Consider the following 22,148-nt stretch of genomic DNA (forward strand, 5'->3'; position numbering starts at 1 on the left):
GACGCTGACCTGTGACCTTGAAAAAGGTCAAAGGTCAACGAAACCATCGTTAAAGTGTAGAGGTCATTGGAGGTCACGACTAAACAAAATATGAGCCGGATCGCTTTGATAGTTTCCGAGAAAAGTCCAACGTTAAGGTGGTGTCTACGGACGGCCGGCCGGCCGGACAGACTAACACTGACCGATTACATAGAGTCACTTTTTCTCAAGTGACTAAAAAACTGGATCCTGCTCTTTTCACTCTGGCTAAACTCACCCGTATTCCGTTTTTGGTGAAGTAGACAGTCAGCTTCTGCTGGGGTTGGAAGCTGCCGTCAGGTTGCAGCTTGACGTTCTGCATGACGATGCCACAACCCACCACATCACCCTCTTTGAATGTGGTATCCTCCTCTGTGTTCTTGTTGGGTGCTATGCCAGTGGAAGAGTTATCGTACAACCTAAAGAACAAAGAAAGTCAGCTTTGTTATAAAGCCTACAAGCCTTTGCACTCGGACCCACTGTTCTGAAGTCTTCCCAAAACTGGGACCTCCCTGCATGTTTAACTGATTTCTGAATGCATGTGTCGCAGCATCTGAAACAGCCTCAATAAATTTCGAACACTGCAGTTTTTCATGAACCTGCATCCCAACCTTCAATTCACATACACACACGTCCACACACACACAAACAAACACACACACACACACCCAACCTTCAATTCACACACACACACACAAATACATACACACACACAGACTCCCTCTCTTTCTCTCTCTATCTCTGTCACACACACTAAGTATCACACATTCATTCCTCTCAAAGCCAACTGCCGCCCACAAAGCAAGCTGCCTTACTTTCCGTTATCTGCATGGTAACCCACGGAGCCCTGTCTCCAGCCCATCATCTGGTTGATAGGGTAGTGTGGGTGACACAGTCCAATGCCGATGTGTTTCTTGACAGACACCTTGACGATCTCCATCTCAAAGTAGGTCAGGGAGGAGCTGAACGGGGTCTTGGACATGTACAGTCCAAAGAACTCGCGACGGTCAAACTTCCTGTGGTGAGAGTCGACAAACCAGCTTTTTTACTTGCTGCCAGATATATCTTTCTTTGGTTTGAAACAATGTTGTATTTCCATTTACATATTTAATGAAATTTACATATACATGTATTTTATCAATATGAAAACAACAACAAGCCTCCTTCCTCCCTTACCAAAGCAAACTATAATCTACAAAGACAAAAAAGACAGTTCGATCATTGTTCTAACACTTCAACAATTGTCTTAGATTCCAAACATGGTTACCTGCCAAATAAAACTAAACCACTGCTTGCTGAAACTAAGTGACAAAGAGTACCTTCATGATGATCGAGTCCCACTCCTTCTACATGTTGCAATTGCCATGGAAACATATACGTGCTTTTGTACATAAATGGTGTCCGGAATGTTCACTGTAATTCAACCGTATGCTCTGTTTGTGTTAATTGAATGCACTGGGACACGACTTTCAGAGGTCTGTACTGCAGAACCCATCTTTTCAAATCTTAAAATGTTGGATAAAATCAGTTCTTCAAAGGGAAGGAGTCTGAAAACGGAGGTAGATTTAAAGATGTTGTGAACAGATAAGGACAACAACAAAAAAAGGGCTTTTTAAGGTAACATAGGCAAAACAAAAATAGGGTTGGTAGGTCTGGATTTATTATTTTTTTTCCAAAAAAACATATTTTTAAGTTATTTTGTCAAAAAACAAAGACCTTTTTTTTTCTCTCCCCCAAATGCCCCCAAAAAGTCTAGGGTTGCGCGAAAAAATAGGGTCGGTCGGGATACTGTAAACAGACTTTTTTTTTTTTTTGCCTAACGGAAAGCTAGGTCTTAAAAGAGGGTTCCACCACACCAGAGAGAAAAGAAGTCAGAGCAAGGGTTTTACCTGTATGTAAGCGTTCCGTCATCCATGATGTTGATAAAGTTACTCCGCCCCATTGTCAGCTGTCCTCTCTCTGGAGACTGGAGGGAAAAATAAACACAAGTCATTTGGATTCTGTTTCACACATATATAATTGTTTTCACAATCCACAAACGGTTTACAGCAGCCAAGTTTGTTGGACAAAACCCCCGTTGCCTTGTCCAAAGCCCAGGATGAAAAAGGGTTGTGCTTTGAGCTAGCAACCTACAACTGTACTGTAACCTCCCCTCCCCCCCTCCCCTCCATTTCAAACCTCCCAAAATCTGAGAAAATCAGGTCTTAGAAATGGGGGTAAATTTACAGAGGCTATATAAACAGAAGAATCTGAGAAAACGGGATCTCAAACGGAGTCTTAAATTGGGGCATTTTAAAGGGGGTTCTAGGCTAGCTAGGCTACAGAAACACCAAGAGTATTTTCTGGTGCATTTGGCTCAAGTTGGAAGGGGACGTACAAGAGGGACCACTTCATCTCCGTGACACATTACTGATAAGTTTTTGTTTCCATGCTGGGCACTGTATCGACATAGAAAGTCAGGATACATCTCCTGCTAGCAGCTTCAAATTTATCTCTGAGACCACACAAAATGCTCTTTTTGTGTTTTGTATGCTCTCAGATATATACAAAAGAGCATACTATATATCTGAGAGCATTTATACTCTCAGATATAAATCTGAGATAATATATTTCAAAGATATTTCACCTTAGAAATATCTTTGACGCTACCCGTCAATTGTATGCGCTACATATTGACGGATAGCGCCTGGTGTATGACTGAAGAAGAGTACACATTTATCCATCTCTAAAAAAAAGAAACATAACTTTTTCTGCAGCGGCAGATGTCTCTCTGCATCTTTGCACAGAATGATCAACGACGCAGGTCTGACATCTGAAGAAAAACATACCACAGGCAGGTGCATAGGCCGGTAGTTGAGAAGCTGAGCCTTTTCTCCTGTGCTGTGCATGCCAATGAGGAAGACGCAGCGAATGCCATTGGCAGCAGTGTAATTCAGGTCGTACTGCTTCGACTTGACCTGTGGCAAGCAGAATCAAGTATCAAAACAGGGCGGGAGGCACGGAGCGTAGATCAGTCAGTAACATGTTTGATTTCTTGCTATCAGTAAAGCTGATGGGGTCTATGTCGACCAAAAGAGTGGGATTCCCTGTAGGTGGAGTTTCTGGAGGGGAATTCCCTGTATACAGGGAATACCACAGGATTTAGTTCCTGTAGCGTGTCGCTGATATCGCTGAAAGTCACGTGATGCTTGGCGACATCGGTAGAATTTGATGTTTTTCAATCTTTTTTGATATTTCTTAGAAATTCGAGTATGGTTTGCAAGTTTTATTGAAAAACTCCACCCTGTGGGATTCCCTGTATACAGGGAATCCCCCTCCAGGAACTCCACCTACAGGGAATCCCACTCTTTTGGTCGACATAGACCCCATCAGCATCAGTGAAGGTTGAGTTAGCAGGCATGGGAATTGAAAATTGTAAAAAAGGCGGAAAATTTATAACTGAAGACGCGAAGCGTCATGTCGACGGCGCAAAGCGCCTATCCTTACTAGGGGGGTCCGGGGGCATGCCCCCCCGGAAATTTTTTTCTCCAAAGAACCCAGATGGTGCAATCTGGTGTCATCTGAGCTCCAAGTTTGCCATTAAATTCTGTTCTTAGAATCAGAGTTTTTAGTACAAAAATGTACCAATTTTTGCTTTTTTTGAAGAAAAAATATATACATGTATTATATGGTTTAAATTTGTTAAAAAAATTATCTGAGACAAACAGGAACATGTAACTTGTAACACAATCTGTGCAATCTGGTTTACTTTCAAACATACAAGTTCAAGTAACTGAGGCGGGCGGTAGCAGTGCGTGAACAAAGTACGGAAAGTTTTCGCGGGCTTTTGCGCAAAGGCCAAAGTAACTGGTGCTTTTTTTTGTGTGCCTCCCCCCTTTATTTTTTCGGCGGACACTTTTGCATTTTCGGCGGAACAAAAAAACAAATTCGGCGGAAATCCGTCGTTTGGCGGACAATTCCCATGCCTGGAGGGATTTATTTCTCAGAATCCACTTTCTGCGCACTCTTATCTTGTTGGTGTCGTAACCCAAACGCACACACACACATGCCCTCACATGCACGCACGCACACACACATGCATGCACACATACATACATACATACATACACAGACGCAAAAACAAACAATGCACTGGTAGAACTACCAAGATAGAGTGTATGAGTGCAAGTGGGAAGGGAAGGGGAGGGAGGATGGCCGGTATTTACTGTAAACTTACATGTTTTCCATTGAGGTAAAAGGAGATCTTGAGTGCGTCGCCTGACCTGATGTAATCTCCCTCAAAGCCATCCACCACGACCTTGACCTCATCGCCAACCTTCCATCTTTCAGAGCCCACCTCAAGTTTGGACCCCGATTTAAGGTAAACACTGTTGCAAAGCAGAGTGTAGAATTAAAAAGAAAATTATTACAAATACTAAATTTGCCATACAGGATTTGCTAGAAAAATAAAGAGAGAAAAAAGTAACCAGTCTGCTGTTTTCTTGTTACAAGACCTGAAATACTGGGTGGTCGAGTGGGAACGACTGGGTGGCCGAGTGGTAACGACTGGGTGGCCGAGTGGTAACGACTGGGTGGCCGAGTGGTAACGACTGGGTGGCCGAGTGGTAACGACTGGGTGGCCGAGTGGTAACGACTGGGTGGCCGAGTGGTAACGACTGGGTGGCCGAGTGGTAACGACTGGGTGGCCGAGTGGTAACGACTGGGTGGCCGAGTGGTAACGACTGGGTGGCCGAGTGGTAACGACTGGGTGGCCGAGTGGTAACGACTGGGTGGTCGAGTGGTAACGCACTTGTGCTCGGAAGCGAGAGGTTGCGAGTTCAACCCTGGGTCAGGGCGTTAACAATTTTCTCCCCCCTTTCCTAACCTAGGTGGTGGGTTCAAGTGCCAGTCTTTCGGATGAGACGAAAAACCGAGGTCCCTTCGTGTACACTACATTGGGGTGTGCACGTTAAAGATCCCACGATTGACAAAAGGGTCTTTCCTGGCAAAATTGTATAGGCATAGATAAAAATGTCCACCAAAATACCCATGTGACTTGGAATAATAGGCCGTGAAAAGTAGGATATGCGCCGAAATGGCTGCGATCTGCTGGCCGATGTGAATGCGTGATGTATTGTGTAAAAAAATTCCATCTCACACAGCATAAATAAATCCCTGCGCCTTGAATATGTGCGCAATATAAATTGCATTAAAAAAAAAAAAAAATCCCTGCGCTTAGAGCTGTACCCACGGAATACGCGCGATATAAGCCTCATATTGATTGATTGATTGATTGATTGATTGAAATACAGAGATCGATACACAAAACAACCAAAACAAAACACTGATCACAAGGGGGGAAACTCACCCGCCATCATCACCATGAAAAGCAATTGAGTTCTCTTTCCATCCTGGCTGTTGCCCAACTGGATATTTTTCAGGGCCGACACCCAAAGCTATTGTCCCTCTCCTTCCAAGGGAAATAACTTTTATTGTGCAACTGCGGTTGGTCTTGCTGATTCCCTCCCTTGTCACAAACAGCCCAACATGCCCTGAAGCGTTGTAATTGTCACAGTAGCTGCAAGGAGAGAAAAACACAACATAAGGCAGTTTCTTAGATATAGTTTACAAGTTCTTCAGGCAGAAAAGGAGGTAAAGAGGTTGCTGTGAACTTCAGGTGTTCAATCTTTTCAAGGCAGATTTAAGATACAAACAGTTGAAACTTCATTTCTGAAACTATTCCACAGACAAAATCAACAGTCATACTTCACCGGCACGGTTGGCCTAGTGGTAAGGCGTCCGCACCGTGATCGGGAGATCGTGGGTTCGAACCCCAGCCGGGTCATACCTAAGACTTTAAAATTGGCAATCTAGTGGCCTGGCGTCTGGCATTATGGGGTTAGTGCTAGGACTGGTTGGTCCTGTGTCAGAATAATGCGACAGGGTAAGACATGAAGCCTGTGCTGCGACTTCTGTCTTGCGTGTGGCGCACGTTATATGTCAAAGCAGCACCGCCCTAATATGGCCCTTCGTGGTCGGCTGGGTGTTAAGCAAACAAACAAACAAACAAACAAATCGTATAAACCAACTCATGTCCAACATAGGCACTTAGACCTGACGGACAGTAAGCCCCTTAAATTTGACTTTTGTCATACTCCTTTCATTGCCTTTGTCTCGGATCACACAGGCTTGCACATAACATGTAATAAATTCAAACTCATTCTCAAAATCAATTGCTGAATTAACTGGTGGAAGTACAAGCGGCTTGATGATACTAAGTAAGACAAAAGAAGACAAGAAAGTCGTTCTCAGCATATCTCTCTCTCTCTCTCTCTCTCTCTCTCTCTCTCTCTCTCTCTCTCGTATTCAACCCAAACCCTCCTCACAAATCCCTTGTACAGTGGAACCTCCCTTAAGACACCCCCTTTTAAGACTTTAACTGCTTGATTTTCTGTTAATTTACCTCCCTTTTAAGAATGCTTAGATATCCTTTTCAAGATCTGATTTCCTCGGACTATTGGAGGTCTTAAAAGGGGGGTTTCACTCTATTGGTTAATATCCCCACCAACACCAGCACAACTGTCACAAGTGTACCTTATGACGCCATTTTCATCTTGAAGCATGTTTTCAGTAAATTCCCAGTAGTGACGCTGGTCTTTCTTCTTAAACTCTTGAAGCAGTTCCTGTGCGAGAGAAAAAAGACACTGGTGTCATTTTCAGACAAGCTGTTGTTATTAAGAAACTCTGCGATGAAAATCTGGCCTTTGATTTACAATTTAGAGGTTTTGAGTCAGAAGTGCTTGCTAATATATGCATATGTGCATTATAATAAAGCTTTTGGACAGCCAGAACTTGCATGCACACATTTTTCACAGATTTCAGACTACTGGTGTGTGAAATGTTTATGACCAGCATAGCTAGCTTGTGTGCTTTCTTCCTTCTTTCCTGGTGTTATTTTGTAAGTGAAGAAATATGGTCTTACCAAAGGCGGGGATTGAAAGTTTTTGATCCGCGCTGAAGCCTGAGACTTGCCAAGCACTGACAGCATAGGGTACATTCCTATGTGAGGCTTTTCTTTCGACTTCTTCGCTTCCACCTGCACAACAGATTACACACAATGCCATGATCACTATGGTCATGATGTACATGCCGGCTTTGTTTTAGATCATCAATTTTTGATTGTGTACCTCGCACAAAATCGTGGCGTCAAAAGAAACATTGTCTTTTTATTCTAACAGAATATTTCCGTCTTCCCTGCAAAAATTAAATCTGCCAAATGTCCATGACAAAAGTACCACAAATCACATAAGGTTTCAGATGTAGTAGTACTACTGAATGTTACCACAGTTGAACTGCCTTTTCTTTCTTTCTTTCTTTATTTGGTGTTTAACGTCGTTTTCAACCACGAAGGTTATATCGCGACGGGGAAAGGGGGGAGATGGGATAGAGCCACTTGTCAATTGTTTCTTGTTCACAAAAGCACTAATCAAAAATTTGCTCCAGGGGCTTGCAACGTAGTACAATATATTACCTCACTGGGAGAATGCAAGTTTCCAGTACAAAGGACTTAACATTTCTTACATACTGCTTGACTAAAATCTTTACAAAAATTGACTATATTCTATACAAGAAACACTTAACAAGGGTAAAAGGAGAAACAGAATCCGTTAGTCGCCTCTTACGACATGCTGGGGAGCATCGGGTAAACTCTTCCCCCTAACCCGCGGGGGGTTCTGCCTGTAATTTCAATAAAGTAGTAAATTGTAATTAAAAGATCTGTCACAGTGAAGTACAGTGGAACCCCCTTCCTTCTTTTCAGACCCTCCTTTCTCAGATCAATCAATCAATCAATCAATCAATCAATCAATATGAGGCTTATATCGCGCGTATTCCGTGGGTACAGTTCCAAGCGCAGGGATCTATTTTTTTATTTTATTTTTATTTTATGCAATTTATATCGCGCACATATTCAAGGCGCAGGGATTTATTTATGCCGTGTGAGATGGATTTTTTTTTTACACAATACATCACGCATTCACATCGGCCAGCAGATCGCAGCCATTTCGGCGCATATCCTACTTTTCACGGCCTATTATTCCAAGTCACACGGGTATTTTGGTGGCCATTTTTTATCTATGCCTATACAATTTTGCCAGGAAAGACCCTTTTGTCAATTGTGGGATCTTTAACGTGCACACCCCAATGTAGTGTACACGAAGGGACCTCGGTTTTTCGTCTCATCCGAAAGACTAGCACTTGAACCCACCACCTAGGTTAGGAAAGGGGGGAGAAAATTGCTAACGCCCTGACCTAGGGTCGAACTCGCAACCTCTCGCTTCCGAGCGCAAGTGCGTTACCACTCGGCCACCCAGATGTTCTGTTCATAGGTTTTGTAAATTTACCTCCTGTTTAAGAAATCCCTCCTTTTTAAGAAATTATTTTCTTAGACTTTTGAAAGTAGTAAAACGGAGGTTTCACTGTATAGAAGCATTTGACAAAACATATCAATTTCTTTTTCCTACACCTCACCTGTAAATAAAGCTTTATTTCCTTAAGATGTGATAATATTCTTAACCACATACAGTACTTTTAAATATGATTCTAGCTAGTTCTTCTGACGCTTAGGACTATGTTGTTATCTTTTGTCTAAAAACAGGATGACATCATGGGCATATAAACTTTATATTCAAATTAACCCAGCATTTCATGTGCAAGTAGCAAATGTTGCTGGACCACATCATCTTCTATATGTGAAGGTTTTTGAACCTATTGGCGTATTGCAGCAAAGTTTCTGCATTCTGGTACAATGCAAAGAAGTGAATGCTTAAACATTTTAAACACACACACACACACACACACACACACACACACACACACACACACACACACACACACACACACACACACACACACACACACACAGAGGACATTCTCATAAAGAAAACTGTTTCACACAACTAACAAGGCATATAGAACCTTAACCAAGTTTGTTTAAAGCAAACTCCTTCCCATGGAAACAGTGCTGCTCATTGTCTCAGATTTGGCCAGGCTTTGCCATTGGGTAAGACCCTCTCTCCACTTGTTTTTGTGATTTATTTGTGTATGATTCCAACTCACCACAGCAAGGAGAAAGGGGGTTGATGTTTGATATGTGACCAAGTGGGAGGATGGTCTTATCCCATGTAAAACCCTGGACAGATCTGTGATAGTGAGCCACGAGAAAGATGGTGCCTTTAAAGTCAAACCCATGCATATGAAAGCTGCTCAATTGACACCTACCTTGACACCGTTCTTGGTGAAGTAGAACTCGGCACTCTCAGCTGGCACATACTCTGACAACCATTCCCCTTCCACTCCAATACCAAACACGGCATGAGGCTCCAACTCAAACCTGATTAAAGTCATCACAGTAATAATAAATATCTTTTCTTTAGTGCATTAAGTCCCATAAACAAATCACAAAGCAGACAATAATGCATAGCAAACCAACATTTACACAGAAATGTACAAAATCCCTTATATGCAAATCAGCACAAAATCAAGATTAAAAAAAAAAGAAAAGATTAATTACTAGGTGAAAATTAATGAACTGATGATGTTTATATTCATTAATATTTTCAGAAAACTGTGTAACAAACCAAGTAAGTTGATTCCCACAAAACTAAGCTTTTACACCATGTCATGATTCTCATGATAAAAGAGTCTACTTGGTTTCAAATCACTCAGGAATAATGCATTTACTCTATGGATAAAAAATCCACTAATTTTAGCACCATTATTTTACAAGTACATTGTATGTTTTAACTATCTTATTTTTCAAGTTTATATATAGCTACACATCGAGCGTACCTTTCAACAGCTCCACCGTTGCGTTCCTTGGACTCCATGGGGAAACGATCACTCATCAAGATGTCATGCATCACGCCCACAACCAAACCAGTTTCCTCTGGTTTTGTCTCCCCCAGGCACTCAACCTCGTAGATCGGGTTGCTGCGACTCAGCGGCTGCCGAGACACAATCATGCCCAGCACGTGTTCAGAGTCTGACATACTCCTGCAAAAGGAAGGGAAAAATTATTGTTAAAAACTTAATACAGGCATGGGAATTGTCCGCCAAAAGGCAAATTTCCGCCGATTTTTTTGTTTTGTTCCGCCGAAAAAGCAAAAGTGTCCGCCGAAAAAATAAATGGGGGAGGCAAAAATGGTTCTAAAAACTGAATTTAATGGCAAACATGGAGCTCAGATGACACCAAATTGCACCATTTGGGTTCTTTGGAGAAAAACAATTCGGGGGGGTGAGGGGGGGGCATGCCCCCGAACCCCCCAAGCAGGGCTAGGCGCTTCGCGTCGTCGACTTTGCTATTACTTACACATTTTCAGCCTTTTTTACTTTTTTCAATTCCCATGCCTGTTAATACTAGTCACTACCAGAATTACCCCTGCAAATGACAGTCACTGGTATCAGCGTTTCTCACTCAAAGTCAAATTTGTTTGCATGGAAAAATTCACTGATCACATAAACCGTCCAAACTAATGAAAATGAAAAGGTATACACACACAAAAAATCTTCTGACGAGCAGTATAGAAAATAACTATCAGTCAAAACAGACTGGTAATAAGGAGATCACCAATGACATTTAAACCAAGTCCAGTCAAATCAACGGAACATTCGAAGGACACAGAAACTAGCAAAGCCTATAATATTTTTTAAACATGTTCAAATCACTGCATCAGACATGCTATTAAACATTCTAGATGCAGTTGAAGTCGATTCAGTTGCAGTTAATACTAGAGACACACATTTGCAACTTGTATGCCAACATGTAACTGAATTAACTCGTTTAAAAACAGCCGCCTGAATAGAACATAAAAAGGTCTTCACATTCTACCAGACAAGACAAATTCGAGAGAAAGAAAAAAGACACCTGCCTATATACACCAGACTTTTACAAGAATATGTTAAGTCAAACCCCAGATGTAGACTTCAGTAAATAAGAAACTTAAATACATGTAGTGTTGTGTTCTTGGGGAATTATCTCTCACTCAGTCATAATACACAACACGAGAACTAATACTGCAGTTGCATTTTTTATATTATGTTAATAGAAAGTACACAAGAGGAAGGGAGGAAGTGTTCTGCTTGGAGATGGAATGCCAAGTTAGAAAGAGCAGGAAACTGCTGGCTATAGTTCAAGACTATTCTCAATAAAAGACAATAAGGACATTACCTGTCTGGTGCTGGACTAGCGATTGACAGTTAACCATAGGCACTTGATTTAAACATGATCTTATGGGTGCACTGTATAATTGTAATACATAACAAATAGATTGACTGAAAGCTCTGCGAAAAAATGGCCCAAAAAGATGGCAAGGAAATGCAAAAGGATGAGATAAACAATCAACACAGTATAACCAAAGATTTTTACGTTATAATTGTTGATGAAAAAAAAAAAAAAAAAAAGCCATCTACAGTGGAACCCCCCTTTTAAGACCTCCAAAAATCTGAGAAAAGAAGGCCTTAAAAAGGAGGGAGTCTTAAAATGGAGGTAAATTTACAGGGGTTATGAACAGAAAATGTGAAAAAACTTAAGGTCTTAAAAGGGAGGAAGTCTTATATTAGGGGGTCTTAAAAGGGGGTTCCACTGTACTTCTATATTAAGCTGCATGTTACCACACAAGAGTTAAATCAGGAAACAGAAAAAAACCGGTTGACAAGCTACTTACTGGAAAAGTCCGTCGTCTGATAGATGACAAAAGTGCACCAAGTTAGGATACACAAAACCCGTCCCCACAGGACTCGCACAGTGGGAAGGGTGCTTTGGGTTGATTGTTTCCTGAAAAAAATGCATCACCACCGACAAGTTAGTTTAAGCTGAAGTGTGCATGAAGACACTCATTGATATAACACAGCAACGTTTCATGAAGTGTCAATTAAGACACTCACCGATATTACACATCATGTAACATGAATGGTATTTTTGCTTACACTTACTTGACGAAGTACGAAATGCAGTCCCAACATCACAAACAAAATCTTCCTCTCCATTCGTTAACCATGAACAGAATTTCTTTGTGCAAATTATCATGTGGGGCGGGGATATAGCTCAGTTGGTAGCGCGCTGGATTTGTATTCAGTTGGCCGCTTTCAGCGTGAGTTCGATCCCAGGTTCGGCGGAAATTTATTTCAGAGTCAACTTTGTGTGCAGACTCTCTTCGGTGTCCGAACCCTCCCCCCGTGTACACTACATTAGGTGTGCACGTTAAAGATCCCACGATTGACAAAAGGGTCTTTCCTGGCAAAATTACTTAGGCACAGTTAATAATTGTCTACCTATACCCGTGTGACTTGGAATAATAGGCCGTGAAAGGTAAATATGCGCCGAAATGGCTGCAATCTACTGGCCGTATAAAATTTCATCTCACACGGCATCACTGCAGAGCGCCTAGAACTGTACCCACGGAATATGCGCGATATAAGCCTCATTGATTGATTGATTGATTGATGTGCATAAATTCTGCTTTTCACCAAGCAGCACCTTCGCTTGACTCAATGACTTTGAAGTCGCTAATATAAGCTATATGCTTGAGTACGGATTCTGAATGTCAAATTTTCCATATATGTCATGATACTAACATTGAATAAACTAATGCTCTACTCCCTCACAGACTTTACCCCCTCCCCCCCTCACTCTTCACCCCAGACTCTCTCAAACCCACTGAATAAACAGTTACACTAAGCGCAAGATTGTTTGAAGCACTAGGCTTGGCAGCGCAAGGCATACTGTAATTTCTATTCATCATATTAATTACTTTGATCCCTTTTTTGACAACTCACCTTGCTGAGAACGAGAGAGATGGTGTCAGCAATGTGGTTCCTCACGTCAGCCGGCTCACAAGTGCTGCTGAAGGGAATGATGACCTGAGTCAGGTTGGGTGACACAAGGTGCTCGAACAGAGGCTGCCGACACAGGAAGAGACACAATGTGTTGGTGTATTATCAAAACACAACACACACACACACAAGTTTCAAGTTTAATCCTAGCTGTGACCCTTTTTAAGGGATGGAGGATGACAGCAATCCTAAATCAAAACAACGCAACATTCTAATGACAACCCAAGAAAAAAGCGGCTGTCCCACCCACGAACATACTCACATACACACACACACATACACCCTCATGCTTGTCTCAATTCCCAGTATATCAAAGTACATTTAGTCAAATTCTGACGAAATGTAAAAAGTACTGTTTATGGTTTCCCATAAAACCATTTATGTTCTGAATTTGCGTGTGCTAACAACCCAACTGAGTGGACGTGTTCTTTCTTGTTGACCAGTTGTAGGTGGAAGGAAGCATTGCCTTATGGGTATTCAAACGGTGGTATGAAATTTTCGGATTGGGTACAAAACGAGAATTCCTCAACAGTTCACCACTCTTGCCAACCATTCCTTCAATAAATTATATATTTTTCGGACTATGAGGCACAACTTTGACCCAGAGACAAACAGTATGACTACAGTAACTAAACGGCCACGCACATGACAGCATATAATTTGTACAGTGGAAACCCCTTTCTTTGAAGACCACACTTTTTCCTTTTTAAGACCTCATTTTCTGAGAATTTTACGGTCTTTTGTTTGTTTGTTTGTTTGCTTAACGCCCAGCCGACCACGAAGGGCCATATCCGGGCAGTGCTGCTTTGACATATAACGTGCGCCACACACAAGACAGAAGTCGCAGCACAGGCTTCATGTCTCACCCAGTCACATTATTCTGACACCGGACCAAAAAGTCCTAGCACTAACCCCATAATGCCAGACGCCAGGCGGAGCAGCCACTAGATTGCCAATTTTAAAGTCTTAGGTATGACCCGGCCGGGGTTCGAACCCACGACCTCCCGATCACGGGGCGGACGCCATACCACTAGGCCAACGGTACCGGTTTTTACGGTCTTAAAAGGGTGGGTTCCACGATACCCACTAAGCCATTTCATGCAGCCACTTACAGTCTGTGGGTCAGTCTCCAAGAGGTTGACAGTCCAGTCTTTCAGAGTTGCTTCCTTGACATAATGCAAGGGCTGTCGTGAGGCGGTGCTTTTATCAGGAAGGTAGCGGGCAGTGCTGGTGTTTGTCTTCAGTGGCACGATCAGAACCTGTGCTTTTTTCTGTTTCTCCACACTGTGACCTGGAAAGAGTTTAGCATTCTCAGTATTATTTTGTGTGTTGTCTCTTTGTTAAACAAGTTGAAGAACTTGTGTGCAAGTTTCAAACGCTATGGTCACACACACAAACGCATGTATGCATGCACACACGCACACACATGCGCACACACACACATACAAACACACACATGCATATCTGAACACATTTTACAGTGATACGACAAGCGTGCATTCATATTTCTTTTCCCCTAAATGCACCAAATAATGAAGTTAACAGCAAATACCGACGAAGGAAAGAAAAACACACACGTGAACATTAATTGCATTGCATAACAATAATACTATCAAAATACACATAATCACATCAATTTGATTGAAGACAGTTATGCTGAATAAAAAGAAAAAAATATCAAAAAGAACACAAAGGAAAACAAGAATAATCACTAACTTGAAGCATCCATGAGCATAGGGCATCCACTGGCAGTTGCCAGGTATCGATTGTGAGCGACGGACGTTGCCATGGCACTGAGGTAACTGTCTGGACAGGAGGCCTTGAGTGTGGCCAACCCACAGTCCGTCACTTTGGTACAACCGTCCAGTCTGATCTGCAAACAGTTCAATAACTATAACAAAACAGCCCTACACAAAAAAGCCTACTTGCGCAAATACCCGAGTGCACATGGGAGTTGCAGTCAATGAAAAATAGAAGGGGTGTGTATTCATGTTATCCACCCAGCAACCAATGCTATTCACATTCAGAATGTAAAAGTGTATTGATGTTATTCTAAATCAAACGGTTGTGAAATAAATGGAATCATTTTGACAGAACTATGCAGTGCATTAATTACTCGCTTTGCGTAAGGCAAAAAAAAATAATAGTCTGTTTACGGTATCCCGACCGACCCTATTTTTTTCGCGCGACCCTAGACTTTTTTTTGGCATTTGGGAAAAAAAAATAAAAAATTTGTTTTTTTTGCAAAATAACGTAAAAATATGGTTTTTTGGAAAAAAAATGATAAAATAAAAAAAAAAATCCCGACCTACCGACCCTATTTTTTTGGCCTTTGTTACCGTAAACAGACCTATTTTTTTTGTGGCCTAAACAGATTATCAGAGAGATCAAAACCTGACCAAACTGTAGCATAAGATTGCCTTTTTTGTTGATAAAAAAAAAAAAAAATTGGGAAAAAATTAAATAAATAGGTTATCCCCTGCGGATCTGTGTGTAACATCCGCTTCAGGGCAGCAATAATGCTGGGTGTCCAGACATCTTTAGATCTGTGTTCTCATGTTAAAAACTCTTATTGGCCTTTGTTTTGGCAAAACACACTTCTTTGGATGGGCTACTAATTCAGTCTCATCTAACCCCTAATCAGATTACTTTTACTTCTAGAGATTTCATGAGATTTCAGCACTCTGTAACACATACAAAACAGAAGTGTTCAAATCTGAGCTGAAGTAAACTTACAGAGACTGGAGAGGCAAGTGTTCTTTGATTGAGAAGTTGCGCCAACCAGTTGAGGCCAGAGTCTGTGAGCAGGCTGCATCCTAGCAGGTTGATCTCCTTCAGGTTGGCGCCAAAGCCCTGCATGCACACCCAGTCAACGCTCAAGTTAAAACACAACTCCTTCTCCTCGTTAGTGCACTATATATACAAACGTTGCAAGTTAATCAGTGTTTGAGTGGCTTGGAAAGAAAACTACCACCCCCCCCCCCCCCATACAGACAAATATATCAAAATGTACAAAACCATGCTTGTTATACCCTTAAGAATTTAACGTCATCGTCAAAAGCTTTAAAGAAGTAGTTTCCAATGCACATTCATGTGTTAAGGCAATGAGCGGCACTAGAATGACCAAAATGAAACATGGAAAATATACGAAGTAACTTAGTTTTCTGGGTAGTTTTTGAAGTGACTCATGTAAAGAAATGAAAAAATTGTGAAAACTAAAGGACATAGATTGCCATTGCTATGGAAACTGGCATACACGGTGCCATATTGGATTTCTAGGAAACGGTTTTACAGCAACATATCTTACATCAGAAATGCTTAATATTTGGCACAAAGATACACAAGACTTTTATCTACAATCATATAGAACGATATTTTGACAAAAAACTACAGTTGAATTTAAATTCATTTTTGAAATAAAGATTAATAAATATGCAGGGAAAAAAAAAGGTTGTACATGTATATGCAGTTAGAAAATCATTAATCCTTATTAAAAAAATTATTTTAAATTCAACTGTAGTCTTTAGTCAAAATATCGTTCTATATGATTGCTTCCCGTGCAGAGAAAAACACGTTTGATGAATTAATTCCACAGATTGCTGAAGAGACTGTAAATAAATCAATTCATCAACACATTTCCACTCTGCACAGAAAGCACAAATAAAAGCTGTTGATCATTTATTATACAGTTGCCACTATGTCCAAGCAGAGGGATTGCAGGTCATACCCCAAAAGCCAGGCCAGATCTGGGATTGTGGATTGAATGGTTGACATGGTTTACACAGGGGAAAAAAAAAGGTTGTACATGTATATATGCATCTGTTTAACACCTGCAGTGTAATATAATATGTAAAGCGCGGAGAGCATAGATTACTGTGTTTCGCTCTATATAAGCTGTCATTATCATTATTATTTTTATCATTATTATTTATTATTATCAAATAATCAATCAATGATGTGACTAATCAATGATGTACCTGCAGATTGAGTGAAGAAGCAATACACTTGAGCACAGCATCTGTGCAGTACCCGTTGGCTCTGAAGTTGATGCATTTTACTTCTGCTTCTTTCTTGGCGGTTGCTAAAGCCTGAAAACAAGATTTTTTAAGTCTTATTATTTTATAACATGGGAGTGCAGAAGAAAAAAGAATTCTTTTATGATTCCATATTTTGATACACACTGGGTGCAATAAAAGGACACCATTGGGATGAGCCAAAAGTGTCCCTACAATGCAGGTGGCCTGTAAGGTATGTTAAGATGAAAATGATTGACAAAGACAAGACAGGTGTCCTTTCAAGGGAGGTACCATTGGGCATGACTTTTGGTTCACCAGGTACTTGAGACATGCAGTCAGATGTCACTAACTTACACATACAAACAGAATTATCTTAAACAATAATGCCAGCAATGCTTTTCCAAAATAATTGCTTTTGAAAAATGCTTACTAATGTGATTATAATCTGAATACATTGTATGTGAATGCAGCTGTTGGAAATTAAAAAAAAAAAAAAGGTTGTACAACATTTTCAATCTTCAACACAAGGTTGCAGTTTAGAATGCATGAGTTTATAGCTTCAAACAATTAACCTAAGACAAACAGAAATGCAAACATTGTAACATAAAAAAGCAGTGGAACCCCCCTTTTAAACAGCATGACTGCCAAAACCCGGAGAACACTGGGTCTTACAAGAGAGAGAGCATTACAATGGGAGTACATTTGCACAGGTCTTTTTAAGGGCCTTAAAAAAAAAAAGCAAATATTATGCATACGAAAAAACACCAGTGGAGCCCCCTTAAAAGCTGACTGCAACAACAACAACAACAACAACAACAACAACAACAACAACAACAACAACAACAACAACAACAGATTTTAAAAGAGAGAGCTAGCCTAAAAGAAGAGGGGTACATTTGGAGACTTTTTAAGGCAAGTTATTTAAAAAATAAAATAAGATGTGTGTGTTTGGGGGGGGGGGGGGGGAGCTTCAACTAGAGGATCTTAAAAGGAGGGTTGCTCTTAGTGTTAGCTGAAAGAATGCAAGACTGAGCAGCGGGACAAAGTCTTAAGGTACATCAACACTGTCATCGTCAATGTTCCAACCTTAAGTTCCGCTTGCAGTTTGTCCAAAGGAATGTAGCCAGTGGTGAACGCTTCCTCTGCATCAAATGTCACCTCTCCCCAGTCCTTCTCTGCACACCAATCACAACTGATTGCAGGTGCTTCCATGTTGCATCTATCTTTTCACATTTAGTCAAATTTTCCGCAACATGGGCAAAGCTATTGTGAAATGCCGCAGTACACAGTGCGTTCAGTTTTGACTAAATGTATCAATTTTGCTCCATGCGACTTGTTTTCTTTTATAACTATGATTGATTTAATATTCATGAATACATGTAGCAGTAGGAACGCTCAAGTGCAATATCTACACCTACATTCAGGCACTGGTGTAAGTTTGTTTGAGGGAGCTTTTAGTAGTCATTATTATGCCATCGTCAAAATCAAGACCTCATAAAGATTCTTTACATCTAAATTATTACAGATAGCGGTTCAAATTGATTTGGGGGAAAGAAATGTGATAATGAATGAAAAGGTTTTTTTTACAAAAGGGGAACATCCAAGTACAAGGTCTAGACAGCTCAGAATGATCAATAAATATGTATATATAGTGCATATACTGCATCATCATGTACTAACATTGCAATAAATTACAGAGAGTGAGGAAACATTTTTTTGTTCCTGATGACAAGGCCAAAATAAATAGAGTCAGTAGGCTTGTAATCTTTAAAAAAAAAATTAATCTTTTCATTTTTATTTACACTGGCACGTGACATCTGGCTGTTCATTGGCTGGAAATCGAGCGAGAAGAGTTATACTAGTTTCCTTGCAGTTGCAAAGACTGCAACATCAAGTTTTGTCATTGTTAATTAATATCTTCTTTTTTGACAGGTCTATAAACGTTCTAGGGTCAGGAGGATAAAACAGGGTCGGTCAGGGAATCAGAAACATTGAAATTTTGTTGGGGGGCCATTAAACAAACCTAACTTATTATTTCTACTATGAATCTGAGAAAGCAAATCTTAAAGGCATTTATAGGAGTTGTAACTTTGACCAAAATCATACGTAAATCCCCCTATCCATAAAAGAAACACATTGCGTGAAGCAATATAAAAACAATTAGTCAATCTGTAGGCATAAAACTTCCAAAACCAGTCATTGGCGAGACTACATTCAGATAGTCTCGGCTAACCATACCCGAAGACTGAGACGGTTCCTGCTCGTCTCCTCGGTCTCGAATAGCAGCTAGCATCTGCTGAAGGGACATTAAAACCCCAAAACCAACCTGCGCGTCTCTTCGAAGAATACAAACATTATACTCACTACCTATTTTCTTTAATTCTGAGCATGTTTTTAAAGCAAATATAACATATCTACATATTTTTGAACCTTCCAAGATGAAATGCAATCCCAAAGTTCAGACTGAGTCAAAGATTGCTTGACCAAAATTTCAATCAGTTTAGTTGAAAAATGAGGGCGTGACAGTTCCGCCTCAACTATCACTAAAAGCTGGATACATGTATGACGTCATCAAAATTGATCGGAAAGTCTGGGGATACATGATGTATCATATACCCAGGAATTCTCTTGTCAAGATTCCTGATGATCACTCCAGTAGTTTTCTCTGAATCGCTCTAAACACAGACACACGAACACACATACTACATACATAAGGCCCCCCCCCCCCCCCCCAAAAAAAAAATGTAGGTGTGGTTAAGGTAACATAGCCCCCAAAAATAGGGTAGGAAGGTAGGCAATCACTTTTTTTTAAAACTTTTTTTTCTAATGTATACAAATTAAACCTACTTGACAGGGAAATATGTGTGCGACTATGGATATTCAAGCATGTAGCATTCGCAACCGAAGAAGATGCCGCCATTTTTGTCATGGCAAGCGTCTGTTTGGCCTTCTTAGTAAAAGGAGTTATTTCCCTTGCATCGTCTGTCATCTGCATGACGACTCGAGCGCTTTTGCTTTCATTGCGTTTTCTGCACTCGGTTTTTTTTACAATTTTTTTTGGGGGGGACAAATGTAATAAAAAGTTATAGGGTCGGCCCCTAAAAATAGGGTAGGTCGGGTTACCGTAACCACACCTATTTTTTTTTTTAGGCCTAATCTGGTACTTTAAAAAAATGCAGTTCAGGGCGTTAAGCCAAAAGAGTGAGGTCAAGTACATATGATAACTCAAATATACCTGGCCAAATGCCAACTCCTGATATTCAGGCCCTGCATGACGACTCGGGAAGGGCGGCCCGGGAATGTCATATGCTTGCAGAGTAATCTATCTGTGCATCATATCTGGGACCGGCACGGTTGGCCTAGTGGTAAGGCGTCCGCCACGTGATCGGGAGGTTGTGGGTTCGAACCCCGGCCGGGTCATACCTAAGACTTTAAAATTGGCAATCTAGTGGCTGCTCTGCCTGGCGTCTGGCATTATGGGGTTAGTGCTAGGACTGGTTGGTCCGGTGTCAGAATAATGTGACGGGGTGAGACATGAAGCCTGTGCTGCGACTTCTGTCTTGTGTGTGGCGCACGTTATACGTCAAAGCAGCACCGCCCTGATATGGCCCTTCGTGGTCGGCTGGGCAAACAAGCAAACAAACAAATCATATCTGGGACTATTTAAAAATGTTCCTGAAAGTTTTTGAACAGTTCTGACTTACCTGTCTCAGGAGTAGGAGACCGTTTCATCGACATGGTCAATTATTCTAGCCGACCTGGCCAGAACCTCGCCTGTCAGGTGTCCCAGCTGTCCCTATTAGGACACTATTTCATGGGGTACTGTCCCATTCATGGCTCCTTCACTGTGGGCATGGACTGGCGAAGAAAAACCATACAGAATTAAATCAAGTTTCACAACACCTCTACCTTCACGGAAATTAAAACAACAGCTCGATTGCTAACTGTAGAGAACCTGGCATGCATAGTGAAAACATCCAGAAAATATATGACCAAGCAAAAACAGTAGCTCCATGCAGTTTGTTTTGGTGTACAGCCTTCGATGTAGCCGATTCCGAACTCGTATCATTTTAACACTGTCAATTAACCATCAGGATCATTTCATCAAATTTGCTCTAGATAAGAACAACGCGGATTTCTATTACATCTGATTTTCACACTAACAACTTTCGGTCACCTGCTAGCTCCAAACTCGCGGATCGCCGCACGCGTGGGGCGCAATGAGTGTGTTCTTCCGCCACCACTTCCTTAGCAACCTGCCTAACAACAAGCAAGCACTGGGTAGACCATGGTGAAGAACACGATCATAGAAAAAGACAGGAATGTCTCTCGTAACTCGACAGATTTGTAGCTTTCACTGTTACACTATTCTTCACTGAGTAAGGGATACATCACTCACGAGCATAATTATTAGTGTATTTCTGTCTTTTTGGCAGTCCACTGAAACAGTTTCAAGACAAGCCGGTTTTGGAAGTAGCCGGGCACAAAATGGGTCAATATCCAGGCCAAATGGGTATGTTGTCACAACACAAGCAAACTGTGCCTATTTATCGAAGACCCCCGGGTTACATTGTGCAGAAGCAGGGAGATGGAAAAACCCTGACTAAGACACCAATTATTACTGCGGTAGGCCTATAGAAAAAGACACAAAAGCAAGAATTGGCCAGGGTCCATGCAGGGACATACAGTGCCCCTTAGTGGCTTCATCTAATATATATATGTTTGTCCTTCTATGTGTATGTCTCGGTGTCTCTTTTCTTTCTCTCTGTCTTTCTGTATGTCTGTCTGTCTGTCCGCTGTCTGTCTGTCTATGCAGTGTCTCTCTCTCTCAGTCTCTCTCTCTCGTTTTTTTCTTCTCTCTCTCTCTCTCTCTCTCTCTCTGTCCACGTCTCTCTCTCTCTCTCTCTCTCTCTCTCTCTCTCTCTCTCTCTCTCTCTCTCTCTCTCTCTCTCTCTCTCTCTCTCTATCTCTTTGTGTGTTTAGGGGGACTGGTCGCTTGGATGGCACACTGCACTGCATGGCGACCATGATGACTTGTTCACCGAAAAATATCAAACACGAAAAGACAGACGTGCTACACACGATAATGACAGTGTGAAACATCGTATATATCTAATACTATGAACCACGAACCCAGAAGGACGAGAATACAGTTTATTTTCTACACGTGCTTTAAGATTCGGTTCGCCCCTTTAGATAGAACATGTATTAGTGTATGATGTGTATCTTTTTATTTTAGTCAAG

General features: G+C 41.2%; 1 protein-coding gene across 1 annotated transcript in view; it reads right to left on the reverse strand.

Moving 5' to 3' along the window:
* Positions 1 to 20,642, reverse strand: part of LOC138967991 (uncharacterized) — a 137,391-nt gene extending 116,749 nt beyond the window's left edge. The window contains exons 1-18 of the mRNA XM_070340552.1: positions 20,609 to 20,642; positions 17,991 to 18,079; positions 16,866 to 16,976; positions 15,625 to 15,741; positions 14,605 to 14,761; positions 14,001 to 14,179; positions 12,832 to 12,954; positions 11,721 to 11,830; positions 9,847 to 10,050; positions 9,277 to 9,388; positions 6,980 to 7,093; positions 6,592 to 6,680; positions 5,366 to 5,575; positions 4,235 to 4,385; positions 2,847 to 2,975; positions 1,908 to 1,984; positions 834 to 1,034; positions 257 to 437 (exon numbers count right to left, since the gene is read on the reverse strand). Coding sequence (XP_070196653.1) covers positions 257 to 437; positions 834 to 1,034; positions 1,908 to 1,984; positions 2,847 to 2,975; positions 4,235 to 4,385; positions 5,366 to 5,575; positions 6,592 to 6,680; positions 6,980 to 7,093; positions 9,277 to 9,388; positions 9,847 to 10,050; positions 11,721 to 11,830; positions 12,832 to 12,954; positions 14,001 to 14,179; positions 14,605 to 14,761; positions 15,625 to 15,741; positions 16,866 to 16,976; positions 17,991 to 18,079; positions 20,609 to 20,642 — 2,388 coding nt within the window. The remainder of the gene's footprint in view (positions 1 to 256; positions 438 to 833; positions 1,035 to 1,907; positions 1,985 to 2,846; positions 2,976 to 4,234; positions 4,386 to 5,365; positions 5,576 to 6,591; positions 6,681 to 6,979; positions 7,094 to 9,276; positions 9,389 to 9,846; positions 10,051 to 11,720; positions 11,831 to 12,831; positions 12,955 to 14,000; positions 14,180 to 14,604; positions 14,762 to 15,624; positions 15,742 to 16,865; positions 16,977 to 17,990; positions 18,080 to 20,608) is intronic.
* Positions 20,643 to 22,148: the final 1,506 nt, after the last annotated feature.

Source organism: Littorina saxatilis, linkage group LG6 (genome assembly GCF_037325665.1).
Source record: "Littorina saxatilis isolate snail1 linkage group LG6, US_GU_Lsax_2.0, whole genome shotgun sequence".
Classification (NCBI taxonomy): domain Eukaryota; kingdom Metazoa; phylum Mollusca; class Gastropoda; order Littorinimorpha; family Littorinidae; genus Littorina; species Littorina saxatilis.